We start from the raw sequence: 23186 nt of genomic DNA, 5'->3' as shown, positions 1-23186 counted from the left end.
GCCAGTAAATTTAATTATCATCACTAGTCAAGTAAATTATTTTTAATACTCTGACAGTAAGACAAACAAATCAAATTAAGTGGCCCCATCACATCTTAAAGAAAACCAGAATTACTTTTTCCGTCGTGACCTAGAATTATATGTAGTTAATAATTCCAACAATGTAGTATAAGGAAAACAACTAATTAACAATAGTTTCTTCATCTGTTCATCCGACCAAGCTTAATGGTAAAGTGGAAGGTGTCATTGATTTGCCAATAAAGATATTGTTTGAGATCTTATTGATAGAAAGATGATGTTTATCTTACATGTATTCAGTTGTCAGTGCTCGAAAGTGCATTTTCGCGTTTTAAAAACAATTCATTTTAAATAATAATTAAACTGTTAATTTTCCAGGTCAGGTTTTTCCACTCAAACCGATTTCACCTGGTGTTTGTACCGACTCTGACCCCATATTGTGTTCAACATTCGGTCGTCTAAATGGCAACGCATGCAGAGAACAGACTGTATTACTACGATGCCCATCGTCCTGCGCTACATGTGGTATAATTTATCTTTATATTAAAATTGATATACTGGTTTTATTCCCCTTTATTTAGAACGTAGAGATGATAATAATGCTAGATATAATATCAAAGTGTCTTAAAGTAGCCTATGTATATAGGTATGAATGTTATGCCTTTAAAAGTAAATTGTGCATCAAAGATATGTACATATATTTAAATATGCGCTTTTCCTTTTGTTGTTACAAATTTTCAAATGCATCATCTATATATAGACCGTTGTGTAATTAGTGAAATATCCGAACATAAAATTATATAATGTACTTCAGCTCATGTTGTATGGGGTTCCTGGCAACCTTGGAGTACCTGTTCGGCTAGCTGTGGGCTAGGTACGAGAAATAGATCAAGGACATGTCATCGGCGTTTCAACTTTGTTGGGACTTGTGCTGGACCTTCAGTAAGCAGCAAGGCATGTGAAGGACATAATTGCCCAGGTGCGTTTTCTAGAAGTAATTATATATAACGTTTTCTATTAATTATGCTCCCCAAAGGGTGAGCATATACTCGCCGCTTTGTCCGTCCGTCCATTTCTTGTCCGAGATATAACTTTGAAACAGCAAGAGGTGCCAATATGAAACTTTGCAGGTAGCTACATTTTATTAGGTAAATGTGCAGTACACAGGAACCATAACTCTGCCTTGTCTAATTTTGTTCATTTTTAGCTCGACTATTCGATAAGAATAAGTAGAGCTATTGCAGTCACCCGAGCGTCGGCGTCGGCGTAACCACTTATGTTAAAGTTTTTGTAATAGTTTAAATATTTTCAAAGTCCATTGACATATGGCTTTGAAACTTTGCACACTTGTTCACCATCATGACCCCAACCTGTAGACAGGAGGAGGTAACTCTATCAAGCATTTTGACAGAATTATGCCCCTTTTTCGACTTAGAATTTACGTTAAAGTTTTTGTAATAGTTCAAATATTTTCAAAGTCCATTGACATATGGCTTTAAACTTTGCACACTTGTTCACCATCATGACCCCAACCAGTAGACAGGGCCATCCTTAAAAAAATGTTTGTTTGCAGTAACCCGACCCAGGATTTTCAAGGTGGGTAGGTAGGTCGATTTTTTTTATTTTTTTATTTTTTTTTTATTATTGAACTGTACTCCCAAATAAACATGGAATTTCAAAATGCTGGACAATTTATGCTTTGATAATCTGGTAACAATTAATAAATTGACAAATGAATTCTAATTAAATAATACATACATTTTATTTCTTCTATTAACCTTTAAAAGAACAAAAACAAAGCACAAGGCATAATTTTCTGATTAAAAAAAAATAATTCTTTATCCAGACCATGAAAAAAACTTTTGAGTAGGGGCAAATTTTGTGAGTAGGTCGCGTTACTGCAAACAAACATTTTTTTAAGGATGGCCCAGGAGGAGGTAACTCTATCAAGCATTTTGACAGAATTATGCCCCTTTTTCGACTTAGAATTTACGTTAAAGTTTTTGTAATAGTTCAAATATTTTCAAAGTCCATTGACATATGGCTTTGAAACTTTGCACACTTGTTCACCATCATGACCCCAACCTGTAGACAGGAGGAGGTAACTCTTTCAAGCATTTTGACAGAATTATGCCCCTTTTTCGACTTAGAATTTACGTTAAAGTTTTTGTAATAGTTCAAATATTTTCAAAGTCAATTGACATATGGCTTTGAAACTTTGCACACTTGTTCACCATCATGACCCCAACCTGTAGACAGGAGGAGGTAACTCTATCAAGCATTTTGGCAGAATTATGCCCCTTTTTCGACTTAGAATTTACGTTAAAGTTTTTGTAATAGTTCAAATATTTTCAAAGTCCATTGACATATGGCTTTGAAACTTTGCACACTTGTTCAACATCATGACCCCAATCTGTAAACAGTAGGAGGTAACTCTATCAAGCATTTTGACAGAATTATGCCCCTTTTTCAACTTAGAATTTACGTTAAAGTTTTTGTAATAGTTCAAATATTTTCAAAGTCCATTGACATATGGCTTTGAAACTTTGCACACTTGTTCACCATCATGACCCCAACCTGTAAACAGGAGGAGGTAACTGTATCAAGCATTTTTTTTACTATCAAGCACTAAGAATAGTCGAGCGTTGCTGTCCTACCGACAGCTCTTGTTTACACTTTGAACTTTGTCCGGAACATAAGTCTGAAACCATAAGAGGTATCAACATGAAATTTTGTAGGTAGATAGATTACATTAAATAGAAGTGCAGTGCAAAAGAACCATAACTCTGCCTTGCATTATTTTGAGTCATTGTCCTTTGTTCATTTTTTCACTTTGAACATTGTCCGGGACATAACACTAAAACTAAAAGAGATATCAGCATGAAACTTTGTAGATAGATAGATCTCATTGAGAAGAAGTGCAGTGCAAAGAAAAGTAACTCTGCCTTTTCTGCCTTGGAATTATTGCATTTTAAACTTTGTCTGGGATATAACTCTTAAACTACAAAAGGTATACTTTTCTGTGTCCAAAACCTCAGGGAGCATCACCCAGTTCAACTGGCTCTTGTCTAAAGGTGTTCTTGATCTCACGGCAATGTGATAGGAATTTTATGTCAGTTGTTTTACCATTATTTTCATCAGTGCATCAAAATAATAAAATGTCATTTAATAGTGTAAACTTGTATAATTATTTTTAAACTTTACAAATCTTTTTATCATTAATGCTGCTTGCTTAAACTATTTCACTGTGTTTAAGTAAATGGTCGATGGTGTCATGAGACAAGAAATGAATGCGAGTTTGTCGGTTCTTATCATCCTGAGTATAGATGTGAACAAAAAACATACAAATCTTCTTGTTCCTGTCCATCGCCTCAAAATGGCGGTCTTCCATGTGATACGTAGATTCGCAAGACCAGTATAGCAGACATAGTCTATTTAGCAGGAATAAAATCTTATTTACTGTTCTAAACAATAATTTTTTGATTGATTGAAATAAAATTTATTACTCGTACATTTTATTCTACTTATGACTTATTGACACGGTCTTACGATAATTGTAATGCTGAGTGATATATGAGCATTATTTTTTGTTGGTAAAAAATTTCGTAGCCAAAATATTTAGTGAAATGGAAATCTGTAACTTTGCCTTCGCACTTATGGCATTTCTGGAATGTCTAATAGATGGAACACAAAATTAATTGGGTAAAACGTAAAATTAAAACATTAAATATCAAACAGTATCTTGGCCGAGGTTAGACTGGTTAACTTGCTTAATGTTTTTTTTTTTAGTTTTCGAAACATATAGTTTTAGCAATTGTCGACATAATAATTTCTTACAGCTAAGAAAAATCAAAGCACTGAAAGTGTTGTATGCGGTACGCCGCATTGAACTTGATGGGTGGCTTACCTTATAGGTAGTGTTGTGTTAATGAAAGCTGTTCAGTGAATTAATAATACATTTATTAATAACAAAGTTTTAGCCAGTTACAGCACAAAAAGACAGAAGAAATATCTTGACCTTCAATTAAGTTTATGTTTTTTTATTTATTACAAACAAACAATGTTGAATGTCAATCAGATTGATGCAAATAAAGAATTAAAATATATGTGTTTAAGATAACAATAATGAAGACAATTTTACCGATATCGATGTGTGTTTTGGAGATAATACAGCTACCCTGTTAGGCATTAATAATGTTATAAAATAATTTATGCAGATGTATTCATGCGCGATACTTCTGAACTCTCGATTCTCACTTCTTCACGACAAATACTTGATAAACATTTGTAAACATAGAAATAATTGACATATATTTATTTGAACAAGTAAAACAAAGTGACACAAGCAAAGCGTTGTTGCAAATAATCAAAAATATTTATTGATGAAAAATCTTAAATACAGAAACTGTTACAACAATATGAAAACCTCGCCATACATGAGGGCTGAGAGTGAACTATGAAATATTAATTAATACCTCATGACCCCCAGACTCAAGGGATTGACTAATTCTGATATATATATATATACTCGTCGTTCATTTGAAAATTCTTTGTCACAAAACTTTTGGAAGTCTCTATTTGAAATAACACGCAGAAATTGCCCGACAATCGGTAGATCGGTTTTTTCCCCAGTAAAGACAAAAAAAATCTTGTTACACTTTCTGTATTTTACCTGCTTAAAAAGCACTTTAACAACAAATATTACTTTTTGATTTAACACCCTATACAAGCTCATGGAATTTTCTTTATAAGAAACACGACGGCCATAAATATACATTTAGTTGCTTGAAATTTATAAAAACTCAATATATAATGTTGTGTATTCACCACTGTACTTTCGACCTAACACCATCGAAGATTCCTTGTTTCGTTATTTCAATTTTTTTCCATCATACATTTGATTTATCAAAATCGAACATTCGATTTTCATCATCGTATTTCCGGCTTTTCACCATTATGCAATTAAGTATCGTCAAAAAAGATGTTCATTTTATTGTCAATAGGGGTTGTATTTAAATGTGATATTAAAATTAGGCGCAAACGAAAACAAAAAGCGAAAAAAGCAACAAGGGCTTTGCGTTCTAACGGCAATATGACCAAAAGTGAACAGTTTGTATGTTTTTATTGGTTTTGTTTGGAAGCTTTATTTCCATTTAGTTCCGCTCAACATAGCTAGATATAACGTAATACTGAAACTTTTATAGAAGTATGAGCAACTTTTATATCTTTGTTAAGTTTTATTAGATCTATTATCTTAAGCTAAAAAATCTAGGATTGTGACACAAACAATAATGGAGTACAAATGAACACAAAAAGAAGACATTACAAATATTGTTTTTGTAGTTGATTTTTTTTTGTTGTTGTTAATTTATGTTATAGAAAAATAACGTAATACCAGCAGGGATCGGTAATGCATGAGCTTTTTAACATTGATAAAGTTTATACAACAAATGTAAGATGAATCTATAAACAATAAGCATGTTTTTCTCATAAAATAAAGCTGTTAATTACATTAACTATATTATCAAATCTAAAGATAATTTGCTGCAATGTTCCTTCAAATGTTAACATAGTATTCATCATAAAAAGCACCAAAGACTTTCAGTAAAAATTAAATTAAGATAAACAGACTCAATAACTCTTTACCCTAAAATATCCTTATTAAAATCTTTTATTACTTTGTATTTACTAGTAAAGTAGCAAAATAAACACTAATTAATTTCTTCTATTCTAAATAATCCCATTTCAAGTGAAAAAAGTGATATTGTTAGCACCATAAAAAGTTGTTATTTACTTTGGTATAAATTGAACAGAGGTGTGAAGGTGTGAAAGGCAACAAAAGACTGTTGTGTTTTAAATGAAAGATGTTTGCATTGTATTTATACAGTTGACTGGTTACTAAACAATTAGATATGACATGAATATATGTTGTAAATATTGTTTGTAAAAAGTATGTTAAAACTATAAAGTTGTAAATATGTTATGTTAACTTTAAAGTAAATTATGATTTTATTTCTTTGCTGAATAATATTTGCAATCATTTGTTTGACACTGTATTTATTCAAACTTTGATGAATATATAAAAGTAATGGTACTGATACTTAATTACTTCACCAAAAAAAGTACTGGTACTGCAGTACCAAGCTTAAATCTAGAACTGGTACTGGTAATGGTACTGTATAATTTGCCAAGTACTGGTACTGGTACTTAAGTACTACACCCTTAGTACTAATGCAGCTCTGTTAGTAAACCACAACCGTTAAAACCAATTTATGCTAGTTTTGCCGCCACAGTTAATTTCTCACAGTATAGATTTATTCTAACAAACAATAAGTTTCTTTAAAAAAAAGATACTCGACAGAAGTAAAATTTGTTATTGTGTTTACTACTACGTAAATTCAGGTAATAAAAGCGGTAATATTTTTTTCGTCCAATGGTCAGTTAGGATATTGAATATCAGAAACTGTTAACATAGAAAGAGTACCAAGAAAAAATTAGGTTTTAATCATATTATACAGGACTGATTTGAGAAAATGTGAATGCTAGGGGCCTTTTAAGTGCAAGTGGCACTTTGAGTGTTTTATCTGGACGTCCGTGGCCGAGTAGTTACGGTCGTTGACTTCAAACCACTAGCCCCTTACCACTGTGGGTCCCGAAAGGAACTTTAGAATCTTTCATGTGAGGAGCTATCCAACTAGTTTACAGAACGTCGGTGGTTCTATTTAGGTGCCGGTTCGTGGCAGAATTAATGCACGTAAGTGCACCTGAGGTCTTCCTCTACCTGGAAAACTGGTAACACGCCATATGACCTTTTATGTTTCGGTGCGACGAACAAACAAACAAACTAAATACGATGAAGGCAACTGCTAAGGGTAAATTTGATTTTAACTTTTAAGATGAAGATGGTTCGAAGATTTAGGATACAATATGAATTTGTAATGCAGTTATACAGCTCTTGTGTTTATGTCATCGCCGATTGTTCCTTAAACGTAACTCTGTAAGTCAGGTTTGCTTGATATACGGATAGAGCCTTACATTGTGAATTTTATCCTCTCGAATCCCACATAGTTAAGTTTGTAGGTATGTATATGTGGCGTGGGTTTATAAACAAAGCTGCATATTCTCATACATAAGTTGAAACTAACCATGCATAGATCATGGCGCTTTGACACTTGAATGAGATCAGCATTCACTGAAACAAATCTAGCAAATCTGTAGGGGATTTTTCCGGCAGGATTTGTAAGATTCTAGGTCTAGTTAAGTTATCTCGGGTATCACTGGTGAAATACATATAAAATCCTAACACTTGATGAACTTCCACACAGCAATGAATGAATGGTCATGATAACTCAAGTAATTGATAAGGTTTGGTCATCTTATTAGTACAATTACCGGCTTAGTTTATAGTAACAGTACTGATGGGAATCTAAGAAACAGTTCAATATGAGTCTGATCTAGCTGCCAGCATTATCAAATAACATAGAAAAAAAGTAAAGTGGTCGCTGCCCTAAAACCAAACATTGTAGCGATTGATCAAGTAACAAAGTACATCCATGAACTGGTGTCTTTTGAATCCTGGTCTACTCCTGTTTTCATGACATCCATATTAAGAAATATCATTTCAATTCCAATTTTCTCAAAAATACTGGTATTCAATACACCACTTCTGAGCAAACATGGAAAACACCACATGATATCATACAGAACAAATTATAAGACAACCTGGTAACGCAACGTCATAAATATGTTATGTGACATTATGTTGCAATTTCTCCTTATGAAAGTATCATCTCTGTCAGCGAAATATAGTATAAACTCTGAAAACCGGACCCTCTGAAAATCGGAATCCCCTGAAAACGATTTTAAAAGTCCTATATTTTCTCCTTATAAGTTCATTGACAAAATCCTCTAAATACCGGAACCTCAGAATTCCGAAAACCGGACGATCTTCCATGGTTACTTATGCTAAACATGCATGAAAATCCTCTAATAACTGGTCAGAAATAATTTAAGTGTCAACTTTCTGTGTATTTAATTGTTGTTCTTTTTTCAGAGTTTTTACTGTGTTTTAAATGTCAAGCCACCTATACGAGACATAAACATATGTATTTTGAAATTGTTCGTGTAGTGGAAGAAATGCTTTCCTCAGTTCATTTGGCATTAATGGTTTAAATAACATAAAGATACAAGTGTATGTAAATATTAAATGTAACATTTTTGAACATTTAAATTATCACCAATAAAAACTTCTAAATCTTGTCATTATATATGTAACAACTTTTCCCTCTCTTCCTTCAGATAATTGCTCAATGTTCGAAGTGTTTCGGGATCCTTACCTTTCAGGATATTTTCGGAGGTATTAAAATAATTTGGAAGCTTTCCGCTATCTAGGGTTCTGATTACGTCATCGATGCTATCAAAAAGGCAATTGGCAATGTTGGCATCGTGCCAATATTCCGGATCTGGATGTTTCTCTGACGCCCATAATATCGCGTGCTGAAATTTATTATGACTTTTCAATGTAATATTTAAAAAAAAAAGTGTGTGTTTTATTCAATAATTCATATCCGACCCCTTATTAATAGTATTCAGAAAAACATACTAGTTAATGTAGGTATTAATATGTACATACATGTATAGTGTTTGCAATTATTAAACTTATTACTGAAGTTATATGTTTCATTTAACCAATCTATGAATAAGAAAAACAACGACAACTCACTCGGAAGACGTTAAGATAAATTAGCATAGGGGCATAAAATACAATGTCTTGAAAATGCAAGATATGGCCATTTTATTTTAAAGTTTAACATATCATTACTACCTTAAATATGTACGAAGAAACCCCAGGAAGTCCGTTTTCAGACCTGGAACTGCATATTTGTGCATATTTTTTCAAGAATTTGTTCACTTTTCGTCGGCATCCATTTTGCCCGTCCATTTTATTAAGTAAATATTTCTCAACATTGGAAAACGAAAAAGCCCACAACTCATCTCCTTTTGGGACAATATGTAGCCCAGTTTTGATTGCATCCTCAATGGTATCCGCTGGAAAAGCATCACGAGTTTGAGGTCGTGGCCAACCGTAAACTGTTACTGGTATATTACATGGGAGAGACGCTGTGTTGTCAATACTTATATCATGGAAACCAGGTCTTCGGATAGTTAATGTTATGGCGGGGCCGTGTGCATTTTTATTGATGACAACATCTGAAAGTAATTACGTTTCATGTTTTTGCTGTTAACTACAATATAGGTACATTTTCTGTTGAACGAATAAGTAAGTACTTAAAAATTAATATAAAAAGTGCCGACATCTGCTTACAAGTAAAAGTGAAATAAAACAGAATTATTTGTTAGTTGTAAGTCAGTTAGCAAAATATGTAAAAATACTTTTGTGTATAACTGATGAAATATCAATTACTATATTCAACGAAATACTTCGTACACATCCCTAAGATTTTCGGTAAACTAACATGGATATGTCAAAAGTACTCCGCAGTGACTAGAAACTCAAAATTGTGTAAACGTAATGGTTTGTTTTCAGTTACATATTCATGTTACGTTTTACTGGTTACAATACTGCAACATCATAGCAGACGGTCTAGTTTCATTTTTTTTTTCGTGATATTTGTATACTCTTTACTTTTTGAAAATGTGTTTGGAAAATTGTTTGGGCGTGATAAATAACTACTTCTTACTTTCTTTGGACAATAAAGAATATAATAGATATGATTATGTGTTATCAAATATTACTTAATAAAGCTAAAAATATTCTTACTTTTCCAATCTAAATTTTCTATTGCCTTTTTAACTTTTTCATACAAATCTCTTTTAATTTCTCTTGCAAGAAGATTTCCTTTGTAGGTCTGATCTGCGTAAACTTTATTCTCCACAACATATACAGCTGCATATCCCATTGGAATTTCAAGGCAGTCGTGTCCCGCTTCAATTTGTCTTGCAATGTTCATATTATTGGCATTACCTGCCTTAAAGCAAAACATCTAATGATAATATTTTTATAAGTATTGATAACCTACATTACATTTAAAGTCAAAGTCTGTTAAGTAATAGAAAAAGCACCGAAACGCAAAACTTTCTGATTTCGACGATCAACAATCATGCTCAAGATAGACAGTGATTGCGATTACTTATACCTGCACTCCAGTTAACGCACTGTGCATGTATTCGTACAATGCATACGATTTAACTCTGATGCGTTTTCAATAGTAAAGTCTCCAAACTATTATGAAAAAATCAATTTGTAAATTGTATCACAAACAATTATTATACTAACAAACACTCAAAGAAATATTAAGCAGAAATACCGATAGAGGCATTAATCAATATTTTGTGTCATACTATTATATCAATAAAGTGTCGATATAAAACGATAATACTTGTCTCACCTTTTTATCTACCTGCTGGTATTTGAAAGAAACATAACCGCGCGTTTTCACATCCATAGGAATAGTTTTGCATGCTACGATAGTATCAAACTAATCAGCGTGTGATATTTTGGTCTTCGTGGGAAAACTTCCTGCTTTCTCTAAATTCGGATTGTATTTTGCACCGTCTTTCGATTTTGTTACTACATCCATAATTTTTCTAACAGTTTCTTCAGCTTTTGCCACTGCAGCCTTTCGTTCAGTTTTGTCTATTGCTATGTTGTCCTTATAAAATATATCCAGGTATTCCTTGACTCTGGGGCTAGCTTTAGGACTATGACCAGTATCCTTTTGGTGCTGTTTAAGTCTGTCTTCGTTACCAAAAGATTTTTTACAAATAAAGCATGTTTTCCTTGAATAACCATGTTTTTTAAGAATGTCTCTTTTATGGTCATCATACGCTCTGAAAAACTTAAATACTCGCCCGCATCTATCATCACAATAGACACATCACAGTCGTTTTTGGACGTCATCTCTTTCACCTGAGCTCAACAAGTCTTGACGATAATATTGTCTTTAAATCAACAATTAAATTACATATCCATTCAGCGGTGCAACTAAAATGTTATGAAATATCGATCCTATACAATTCCAATCCTATCAAATTTCTAATATCAGGTTAAATTCTATAAATAGAGAATGATCCGATACGTTTGGAACAATTTAAACTTTTTATGTTCAATGAAAAAAATATCGAATAAACTGTCGCTCGAGCACAATTAAACAATGAATCTATATTGATTCATCTGTGCAATCATGTTAAGACATTTGTCATGCACATTTTCAAATATAACATTTTAGGTTTAAAACCTATTTTCACTCATTTCACATTAAACCAGTGTTTGGTAAATATACACCAAAACATACCATAATTTGCTAAAAAAGGTTTTCCCCTTTATAATCATAGATCCGTACATTACTGTTATCTGTCTAATAAGAAGTTGATAAAAATTCAGCACAACGTTTCTGCTAACCAGAAATACATGTCAATGTTTATGGTTCAATATATTGATATTCAAGATAATCACGTTAGCTCGGCAAATGGAGCGTCTAAGGGAAAGACAACCCCTGCAGAAAGAGCCAGTTAACCGGGTGATGCTCATCGACAGGAAAGTATACATCTTGTAGTGTCAGAGTTATGTCACGTACAAAGTTCAAAGTGTAAAAATAAATATAGGGCAATAACTCCAAAATAAGGAAAGGCAGAGTTATAGTTCTTTTGCAGTGCACATGTTTCCAACGAGATCTATCTACCTACGAAGTGTATTGTTCATATCTATTATAATTATTTAAGAACTATGTCCTGGACAATGTTCAAACTGTTAAAATAAACAACGGGCAATAACTCAATAATTAAGAAATGCTGAGTTAAGGATTCTGACACTGCACTTCTATTTAATGAGTTTCATGTTGACACCTCTTATGGTTTTAGAAATCAGGCCTGGATAAAGTTCAAAGTGTAAAAATGAACAAAGGGCAATAATTAAGAACTTAGGCAAGGAAGACTTATGGTTCTTTTGCACTGCACTTCTACCCAATGATATAAATCTACCTACAAAGTTTCATATTGATTATGTCCTGGAAAATGTTCAAGGTGTAAGAATGAACAAAGAGCAATAACTTCAAAATTAGGCAAGGCAGAGTTATAGTTCTTTTGCGTTGCACTTTTACGCAATGAGATAAATCTACGTGAATAGTTTTATGTTGATATCTTTTATAGTTTTAGAGTAATGTCCCGAACATGTTCAAAGTATAAAATGTACAAAGGGCAATAACTCCAAAATTATGCAAGACAGAGCTATGGTTCTTTTGTAATACACTTCTTCTTAGTGAGATCAATCTACCTACAAAGTTTCATGTTGTTATCTCTGGTAATTTTATAGTTATGTCCCGGACAAATTTGAAAGTGTTAAATTAACAAGGGGCAATAACTCTAAAATTAGGCATGACATTCAAAGCGGATGGTCAAAGCGACGACTATATGCTCACCCTTCGGGAAGCATAAAACACTGGTCCTCCGAGTCCAGGTAGTTATGCTCCGTGTTAGCAACCCAGACATGTATATAATGCATGGCTACAGAAACCGAAGCCGAGGACATTATGACATAAGAGGAGACTGAAACCATTCAGGAAATTGAACCCATGATTGATGGCAGTCAAACCTGTAACGAAGCTGCCAGACAGAAGGTGGATGTACTCAACCCAAAAGAAGTTCGCACCTTATATCAGACAGGCAAGTTAGCACAAGTCATAAAAGAGACAACTACCATTCAAATGCTTGAGGTCAGTAGAACATGATGGACTGAACGTGGCAACAAACATCTATCGTCTGGACATAAAATTTTTATTCAGAAAGAGTTGATGACCATCATAGCAGTAGAGTTGGTATAATTATAACAAAATACAAAAGCATTTGTTTACTGGGATTGAAACCATACAGTGATAGACTTTTGTCTGCAAGGTTTCATTCAAAATTTGCCAAACTATTAATAATAAGGATGAGGAGAAAGAAGCTTTCTTTGATCAATTACAAAAAGTAACACCAGTACATGATGTTTTACTTTTAGAGATGTAAAAGCAAAAGTTTGGTCTATAAATGAAGATAAAAAAGCATAATGGGAAGACATGGTTGTGGTGTAATGAGCAGTGGGATTAGACTTTTGTAAAGAAAACAAGCTAGTTATAGGTGGTACCATATTCCAAAATAAGGACATCTATAAACTAGCATGGGCATCACCAGATGTTCTTACAAAAAAGCAAATTGTCCATATTATAATTATTAAATCGAGGGAGACACTGCAAGATGTAAGAGCAGATGAGAGGTGCAGATGCAGGTACCGACCACATCTTTATGCTGTACAATATTCAAACTGAAACTAAGAAATGCAAGGAAAAGAGGGCAGAAACCACCGCAAGTTGATGTCAAATAGCTAAATGACCATATAGTAAGAAAATCATTCCAAATTGAAGTCAAGAACATATTTGACATCTTCAGAAATGAACAAATCTAACTATTGATAATTCCAACACCACCCCTGTAGAAGCAGGTATGGAACCACTAGGAAAAAATGGAGAAAGAAAGAATAATAGCTATCTTTAAGAACTTGGGAATTGGTAGGAAAGCGACGCAAGACCAAACAGAATATGTAAACAACAAAAACAGAACCGTTCAAAAATTAAAAGAGAAACACTCAGAAGAAGATAAAGAAAAGAAGAAAAGTGCACGTTAAGATAAAAGAGATTATGTTGACAAACTATCACAAGAAGCAGGGCAAACAGCCTCCAAGTAATACTGGGTACACTGTATAGAGTATCCAAACTATTGAGTAAAGGGTTGGCATCACTAGTACGTAAGCAGGACGGACAACTTGCATCTAACCTCGAAGAATAATAAGCATGTTTGAAACACCATTTTGGAAAAGATCTTAACCAAGGGCTACCACAATCAGAAGCAATTATTATAAATAGTGAAGAAATGTTAGACAAAGACATCAGTGAACCATTAGAGGAAGAAGTTAAAAGGGCTACCAAATCTCTTAAAAATGGAAACACGCCTGGATTAGATCAAGTGTATGCAGGACTGTTAAAAGCAGAAGATGCAGTAACACCTAAACTTCTAACAGAACTTCTTCAAAGAAACAGAATCGGCACCATCTGACTGGAAAATTGGTTTAATAGTGAAAATGCCCGAAAATGGAGATCTCTCTGATATCAACAACTGGAGTGGTACTTTCAATTACAAGCAAAGATATGCGCAAGATCATTTTAAACAAAAAAAACAGCAGTTGTTGATCCATACTTCAGCAAAGAACAAGAAGGTTTCAGATAAGGAAACTAATGTATTATAGATCAAGTTTTCACCTTAGACAAGTTTTGAAAAGAGTTATGAATGGAATGCTACCCTTTATACCAACTTCATATATTTTACAAAAGCCTTTGACAGCAAACACCGTTTGCTCTATGGAAGATTCTTTCACACTTAACACAAAATTATATCAATTATCCAGATGTTATACAGAGTTTCAAGCAAAAGTAATCTGTTCAAACCAACTGACAGACTGCTTCTTCATCCAAACAAGAGTGCCTCAAGAATGTCCTCTTTCTCCCCTTCACTTTACTTTTTGTGTAGACTGGCTTTTGAGATGCACAACAAAGGAAACAAACAGAGGAATATCATGAACCTTTGACCTTTTTCTAGCAGACATGAATTTCGCTAATGACATTGCTTAACTGACACAACGTTTCAATGATATTCAGCGTTTCAATGATATTCAGAGTTTCAATGATATTCAGAGCAAAACGGATGATGTAGTGAAGTTTGGAAAACAGATAGGGCTCAGAATTAATACAAAGACGACTAAAATCATGAAAACTTACAGTATCAGAGGAGGCAAAGTAAAGATTGACTATAATAAAATTGAGGAAGTAGACAGCTTTGTATACATTGGCAGTAAAATGTACACAATAAAATTTCAAAAGCCCGATTTGTCTTCATAAATCTCAGAAAAACTTCGAAGTTTCAAAACAAATATAATTGCTATTCTTCTTTATGGAGCAGAGTCTGGGAAGGTAACCAAAAACATTGTATATAAACTTAAAACATTTCACACTAAATGTCCATGCAGAATCTTAAAAATATTTTGTTGTGTGTTTCTAGTATGATTGTTATGTGTTTGTGGTATGATCATTTTGTGGTATGACTGTGATGTTTGTGGTAATGGTTGCTGTGTATTTGTGGTATGGTTGTTGTGTTTGTTGTATGATTGTTGTATGTTTGTTATAAGATTGTTGTATGATATTATTATGAGTGCTGTGTGTTTCTAGTATGAATGTTGTGTGTTCGTGGTATGATCTTGCACGTGGTATTACAGAGTTTCCATTATGGACTATTTTACTTTAATATAATTTTCCTATATGTGAATCCCTTACTTCAACCACTTGGCTGTTAAATAATGTACATTATAAAATTATATAGCTTTTTCTTGGAGAATAATGTCTTTTATAACTTACGAGCTAATTTTTTTAACAGATAATTAAAATAAACGAACCCTTGAACTTAAAGAATTCAATCTACTTTGTTTTATACGTGATTTTTTTTTCAGGTATTAGAGGTATCATCTTGTAACTTATGCTTTAAAGACATGCTATCGCAAACTTTTGTACTTTTGTAAATGGAATTGTCCGAAAAACAAATGAAAGCAAAACTTATACATTTTGGAAAAATTTTCATGCACTTTCTGAAGTAAATATCTGGGTTCTGTGTTTAAACATGTCGACAGAAACCCGAGCAATGATTTTACATGTAGCCAAGAAGAAAATCGTACGAATTCATACATTTTAGTATAATAAATACATGTTATATCAAATACATAATTCAATGCATAGATGTATTAATCATGAAATGCATAATATGTGTTAGATATTTTTTACACTGCTTACATGTTGTGTTGAATGTTGAATGTTGTATTATATATATGCTACACTGAATACATATTATATTGAATACATATAATAAAAAGATATGTTACACTAAGTATATGTTACATTAAATACATATTATATTAAAAACATGTTACACTTTAAACATGTTACATTAAATATATGTTACATTTCATACATGTGATATAAATTACATTTCATATTAAATGCATGTACATGTAAGACTACTTACACATTTATTAAATACCTATCATACTTAAGATATTTAGTACTAAAGAGTAAAACTAAATGCATGTTATTTTGAATACATGTTATTCTAGATACAGGTTATGATAAATACACGTTATATCAAATATATGCTACTCTTCATACATGTTTTATGAAATACATGTTATACCAATTACATGGTATACATAATACACGAATCACTAATTTTATAATAAAATAAAAATCTGAAAATTTAAATATTATACATTTTAGCTCAAAATATAGCGGCCTAATCCTACGTTTTCGATTAAAAAGTACTTAAAAACATATCCAAGACACGGGTATTTCAGAGATCACCTGGTTGGAAAAAATAGGTCTTATGTCACAATTACAAAATTTATGTATACAGTATAAATTGGTATTTTACCGGTTATCAATTCAGATTGACTATCAATAATGATTTCATATTTGGGTGTCGGTATAATGATATATGTAATAATCTTACCCAATCAAAATAAACATCTTCATCCTAACCCTGCTAAATATTGTAAATAGACCTGGTCAACTTTTAATTTTGACAAAACCATTTATCATTTTAGGGATAATTTCATGATCTGAATGGCAAATAGTGCACATCGTGATAAGACGGCAATAATATGATGGTTGATCTTCAATTGTACTGCGGCCACAGATAGAATATGTCGTTACCGGCAGACAAAACTGGCATAGTGTTCATTTTCTTTATTAAAAAAAGAAAATAAAAAAGGAGAATGAAGATAAAGCCGAATTGACTGCATTTTTTAAAAGATTGACTGTTATAATTGTGATTGACCAACAGTCGATATTAGAAATTGTTATGGATAAAACACAAATCTGCCTAAAATATAAAAAGACTGCCCCAATCTTTTTAAATTCTAGGTTACAGGGTATTTAGAGATTATACTTTGTACCACGTGACTTACTCGTGTTGGTCGTTCATGCGAATTTAATTGTAGAATTGATAGGAATTATGGCAAAATATCAACTTATTTTGTTTTGTGTTTTTTTCTCACCTGTTCACTCACTATTTACCATTTGACTGGCAGTATGGCACAAATGACAATAATGACAAAATAACATGTGAAAATAAAGGCGTTTGATCTAAAAAGAATAATAAAAATAAAATTACAACAATATGACACGGAAAGAAGTTCTTAATCCATCTGTTTTTAACAATTTAGATGTAAGATGAAACTCTATAAAAATGTTGATTGAAAAGTAAAATTTATAGCGTTATATAATTTCTCATATTTTATAATGTTACTTGAATAATCTATGGTTACGCAACAACACATTATTGTCGTGTTGTTATTGTATTTTACTGCGACGTTTTGTAGAATTCATATGTATTCAAGACAATGACGCAGTTTTATTTCTCAAAAATATATTACTTTTTTTCAAATTTATATAACAGTTTTAATTTTCTAAGAAATTATGAAGTCTTTCTGTTTTGCTCTTCGTCTTATATTCATGAAAATAGTGTATAATTTACTGATTAAGGCTGCAATAATTGGTAGATAGGATTTCAAAGTTTTACATCAGTTGCAATAAATAAACATATCAAGTTTTAGGGATTGTGCGTGTTGCATGCACATGTAAATGCATGGGGATACATATTATACAATAATCGTAACATTAGTGCAATAACTCATTAACTGCTATTAAATTTAGAAGGAGTTATTCTGCTATTGCATTAAGGTGGCAGACATTCCCACTGAAGTCGTCTGCGTATATATGCTTCTTTTAATACGCACATCACCGCATAATTATATATATTATATTATATATTATATTATTATAGATCTTAATGAAAATTCAATAAGAGGATATTTAAGTTATAATAAATATTCCGTGAGTTCGCTGTAGCGAAAAATAATTTTTTACTGTGAAAATGAAAATACGCATTTTATTTGATCGCTATTTCTTAGTATTTTATTTGTAAGTTTCTGTATAAAATATATTATTTCAACTGATGCTTTTTAAACCACTATCGAGAAGTACTATGATTTCACGTGAGTACACAAAAGCGCAGCAAACAATTAAAGGAACTCCACTGACGTTTTTTGACATGACGGTGCTTAAAATTTTTCGAGATTATTACTCCATTTGATGACGCTTTATACCAACAACTTATGTGCGAAATTTCAGATCATTACCTTGCTCCGTTCTTCCGGAATAATTATTCTTCTTGTGAAAAATTACCCAGAATTGAAAAGCGTTGCAACGCTTTTCGCTCAAACCGGGGTGAGAATAACGCAATCATACGATTTGCAATGTATTTCTGGGTACATTTCTTACTATCATATGTTCGCTGCATAATTATGACGTTAAACAATTTAATTCAGAGAAATATGTATGTTACATAATGATCGCATTAGTATCTAAAGTAGATAATAATTCTTTTAAAATGATCAATTACCCGCTTCCATGAATGTTGACCTATTTCCTTTGATTTTCTTTGACTTTTAGCTAAAATCCTAGCAAAAGAAAAAATGCATTATTAAAGAAACTTAGCCGACTGTTATTTAATAAAACAAATATTGACCTTATGTCGAAACTGACATCAAAAACCTTTATTGTTATGCATGTATAATGCTGTAAAATATCAATTGTAACATCAAAGTCATTGGTATGATGATTAACAATTAGCAGTAATTTTGGAAGAAAGTATTTTGTTATACATTAAAGGCACATTATGCCTCAGAAATGACTAAATATTTACATCAAACATGAGTTTCATAACGTTTCAATAATGGTTTTAGAGAATGTTAGATGGTTATTACCTGGGGAAAATAGCGCTTTATGTAAAATAATATGTCATAAAAGTAGGAAAAATAGTATTTTGACATCCATACAAATACTAAATTACTATAAATGTACTAACTGCTAAAAAGAAACAGAAGAAGGAGACAGTTCAGGTTATTTTCCAATAAGTATCTTCTCGGAAACTATTAAAGAATAAATGAAAAAAAAAGAATTTGAGATATAAAGATGAAAGCATTTCCTAAGCTTAATGGGCCTTTGATAGCATCGAATACATTTGTTAAAGATGACCGACATGTTTTGTATTGAAATTTAAAAAGTACTAGCATACCTAGGTTAACAAATTATTTTCGTAGTAGATTTTGCAAACCCTTTCCTTCCATTCAGTAGCTTTTAAATGTTTTGATAATATACAACAGTTTTTCAAAAGTCATAGTATTACACTAAGGTTTATGACTCGCTTATTAATAAATGAAAGTAAGTGTTTCTACTCAAGTTTCTGCTTGTGTTTAAAGTTACAAAAAGGGGCGACTGATGTCTCCTATACAGCTGGAAAAAGCCTCCGCCTAGTACAGCTGGAAAAAGCCTCCGCCTAGTACAACTGGAAAAAGTCTACGCCTAGTACAGCTGGAAAAGTCTTCACCTAGTACAGCTGGAAAAATCCTCTGCCTAGTACAGCTGGAAAAAGTCTCCACCAAGGACAGCTGGAAAAAGACTCCACTTAGCATAGCTGGAAACAGCTTCCACATAGTACAGCTGGAAAAAGCCTCCGCCAAGTACAGCTGGAAAAAGCCTCCGCCAAGTACAGCTTGAAACAGTCTCCGCCAAGTACAGCTGAAAAAAGCCTCCGCCTAGTACAGCTGGAAAAAAACCTCCGCCAAGTACAGCTTGAAAAAGTCTCTACCAAGGACAGCTGGAAAAAGTCTCCACCTAGTACAGCTGGAAAAAGCGTCCACCTAGTACAGCTGGAAAAAGCCTCCGCCTAGGACTGCTGGAAAAAACCTCCGCCAAGTACAGCTCGAAAAAATCTCCACCAAGGACAGCTGGAAAAAGCCTCCACCTAGTACAGCTGGAAAAAGTCTCCATCTAGTAGTGCTGGAAATAGTCTCCTGCTTGTTCAGCTAGAGGAAACCTCCGCCAAGTGCAGCTGGAAAATGTCTCTACCTACTACAATAGGAAAAAGTCTTCTCCTAGCATAGCTGGAAAAAACTCCGCCAAATACAGCTTGAAAAAGTCTCCAATCAGTACCAATGGAAAAAGTCTCCACCAAATACAGCTTGAAAAGTCTCCGCATAATACAGCTGGAAAAGACTCCGTATAGTAAAGCTGGAAAACAACTCCGTATAGTACAGCTGAAAAAAAACCTCCATATAGTACAGCTGGGGGAAAAAACTCTGTATAATACAGCTGGGAAAAAACTCCTTATAGAACAGCTGGAAAAAACTCCATATAGAACAACTGGAAAAAAACTTCGTATAGAACAGCTGTAAAAAAAACTCCGTATAGTACAGCTGGAAAAAAAACAACTCCGCATAGTACAGCTGGAAAAAACCTCCGTATAGTACAACTGGAAAAATCCTCCGCCAAGTACAGCTTGAAAACGTCTCCACCAAGGACAGCTGGAAAAAGTCTCCACCTAGTACAGTTGGAAAAAAAATCCACCTAGTACTGATTGAAATAGTCTCCACCTTGTACAGCTGGAAGAAACATCCGCCTAATACAGCTGGAAAATGTATCTAACTATTACAATTGGAAAAAGTCTTCTCCTAGTATAGCTGGAAAAAAACCTCTGCCAAGTTCAGCTTAAAAAGTCTCCACCTAGTACAGCTGGAAAAGTCTCCACCTAGTACAGCTGGAAAAAGTCTCCGTCTAGTATAGCTTGAAAAAGTCTCCACCAAGGACAGCTGGAAAAGGTCTCCGCCTAGTACAACTGGAAAAAAATCCACCTAGTACAGCTGGAAAAAACCTCCGTATAGTACAGCTGAAAAAACCTCCGTATACTACAGCTGGAAAAAATTTCCGTATAGTACAGCTGGATTAAAACTCCGTTTAGTACAGCTGGAAAAGAAAAAACTCCGTATAGTACACATGTAGTACAGCAGAAAAACCTCCGTATAGTACTACTGAAAAAAAAACTCCGTATAATACAGCTGGAGAAAACCTCCGTATAGTACAGCTAGAAAAAAAAACTCCGAATAGTACAGCTGGGAAAAAATCTCTGTATAGTACAGCTTTAAAAACCTCCGTATAGTAGAGCTGGAAAAAAACTCCGTATAGTAGAGCTGGAAAAAACCTCCGTTTAGTACAGCTGGAAAAAAACTCCGTTTAGTACAGCTGGAAAAAAAAACTCCGTATAGTACAGCTGGAAAAAAACTCTGCCAAATGCAGCTTGAAAAAGTCTCCACCAAGGACAGCTGGAAAAAGTCTCCAACTAGTACAGCTGGAAAAAGCCTCCACTTAGTACTGATGGAAATAGTCTTCACCTCCGCCTAAAACAGCTGGAAAATGTCTCTATCTATTACAATTGGAAAAAAGTCTTCTCCTAGTATATCTGGAAAAAAAACCTCTGTCAAGTACAGCTTGAAAAAGTCTCCGCCTAGTACAGCTGGAAAAGTCTCCACCTTGTACAGCTGGATAAAACCTCCGCCTAGTACAGCTGGAAAAAGTCTCCACCAAGGACAGCTAGAAAAAGTCTCCACCTAGTACAGTTGGAAAAAGCCTCCACCTAGTACACCTGGGAAAAAACCTTCGCCTAGTACAGCTGTAAAATCCTCCGCCAAGTACAGATTGAAAACGTCTCCACCAAGGACAGCTGGAAAAAGTCTCCACCTAGTACAGCTGGAAAAAGTCTCCACATAGTACAGCTGGAAATAGTCTCCACCTTGTACAACCGGAGGAAACATCCGCCTAGTGCAGCTGGAAAATGTCTCTACCTATCACAATTGGAAAAAGTCTACTCCTAGCATAGCTGGAAACAACTCCGCCAAGTACATCTTGAAAAAGTCTCCAATCAGTACCAATGGAAAAATATCAATACGATAACGAGAACGACACAGCAATAAAAATAGCTACGAAGGCGGATACAAGTAGAACAAATTTACTGTTTTATAAAACCGATAATTTTTAAGTTTTGTTCGGATATATCTTCATGACATTAAGTGTAAATGCATAGTTTCATATATTTCACTATTTATGTAAACTGAGGTTTAAAATGTTTTATTGAATATATCTTTTCCTAAAGGAATACCAAAACAAAGGCCGGCAACTACCCTATAATAGCAGACAAACGCGTGAAAAAATGGAGCCAAGTCACGTGACAACATATTGAAATGATGGTGCATAGTTTCTTAAAAGATCTAAAATATTGTTATCAAGGAAGAAATGAAATTGAATATAAAATTATAGTTTAAAAAAAAGATGGATTTGGAAGTTTTACTTAATAAGCTTAGTTGTGCGAAACAAAAAGATAGTTATGAGAAAACTCATGAATGTACCTTGTAAATCATAAAATCTAACATTGTATTTATATAATCTGTTTGAATTCTAGAAAAAGAATAACAAAAATTGATGTTTCGAAGTGTTTAAAAGTATCAGTGTATAAAACAGACAAGGAATTTAAGTTTTTGAAGATGGAATAAGAAATTAAGAAATAAATTATTTGAAAAGGAAGTAATTTTCCTTTCTAAAATTTGAAACGTGTTTCAAATTTGGGTAGAAAAGAAAACTTAAAGTACAAAAAAGTATATTTCTACTTGGTTAAAAATATTTGTTCTTACATAATGAAAAGAAAATAGAATAATAATAAGATTTCGGAAATAAAACAAGTTGTTGTCGGTTTTCTTCTTTCCTGATATAACAAAAATATTCTGATATTATATCGATTTTTTAGAACAAAGTAAATCCGTTAAAGTCAATTTCGTGTAATAAAGTTTAAGTTACATGTAGGGTTCGGACTATCTTAATAATATATTCTTCAAAGTTAAAAAAATAAAGTAATATAATGGCCTATGCCTTGATGTCAGGGATGAAAACATGAATGATTGGGTGCTAAAGAGAGATGAGATTTGATTGTTGGTAAGTATCATTATATTTGACCTTGATAACTTAAGATTTATGTAGATTTGATATTTTCTTTCTGTTTTTTCTTCTTCTTCTTCTTCTTTTTTTTTTTTTTTTTTTTTTTTTTTTTTTTTTTCTTTTAGATTTTTTGGTCAAGGCAGCCATCACAGTCATGTCGATGTTAAAAATACCCAATATGTTGCTTTTTGATAA

General features: G+C 33.0%; 1 protein-coding gene and 1 long non-coding RNA gene across 2 annotated transcripts; one reads left to right on the top strand and one right to left on the bottom strand.

Moving 5' to 3' along the window:
* The first annotated feature begins 179 nt into the window (after positions 1-179).
* LOC132719156 (uncharacterized) lies at positions 180-3514 on the top strand. Its single transcript, XR_009624178.1, has 3 exons — positions 180-543; positions 833-997; positions 3275-3514. It is a non-coding gene; the product is annotated as an uncharacterized LOC132719156 (long non-coding RNA).
* A 1771-nt stretch (positions 3515-5285) lies between these two features.
* LOC132719162 (protein mab-21-like) lies at positions 5286-10648 on the bottom strand. The gene is made up of 4 exons (XM_060702909.1): positions 10428-10648; positions 9800-10007; positions 8843-9228; positions 5286-8514 (listed from the first exon to the last, which is right to left on the bottom strand). Exons 1-4 carry the CDS (start codon positions 10482-10484, stop codon positions 8281-8283), a joined length of 885 nt encoding a protein of 294 aa, XP_060558892.1. The 5' UTR covers positions 10485-10648; the 3' UTR covers positions 5286-8280.
* Positions 10649-23186: the final 12538 nt, after the last annotated feature.

Source organism: Ruditapes philippinarum, unplaced genomic scaffold (genome assembly GCF_026571515.1).
Source record: "Ruditapes philippinarum isolate M1 unplaced genomic scaffold, ASM2657151v2 ctg10443_1_1_1_1, whole genome shotgun sequence".
NCBI lineage: Eukaryota > Metazoa > Mollusca > Bivalvia > Venerida > Veneridae > Ruditapes > Ruditapes philippinarum.
This window is presented reverse-complemented; position numbering and strand designations above follow the sequence as displayed.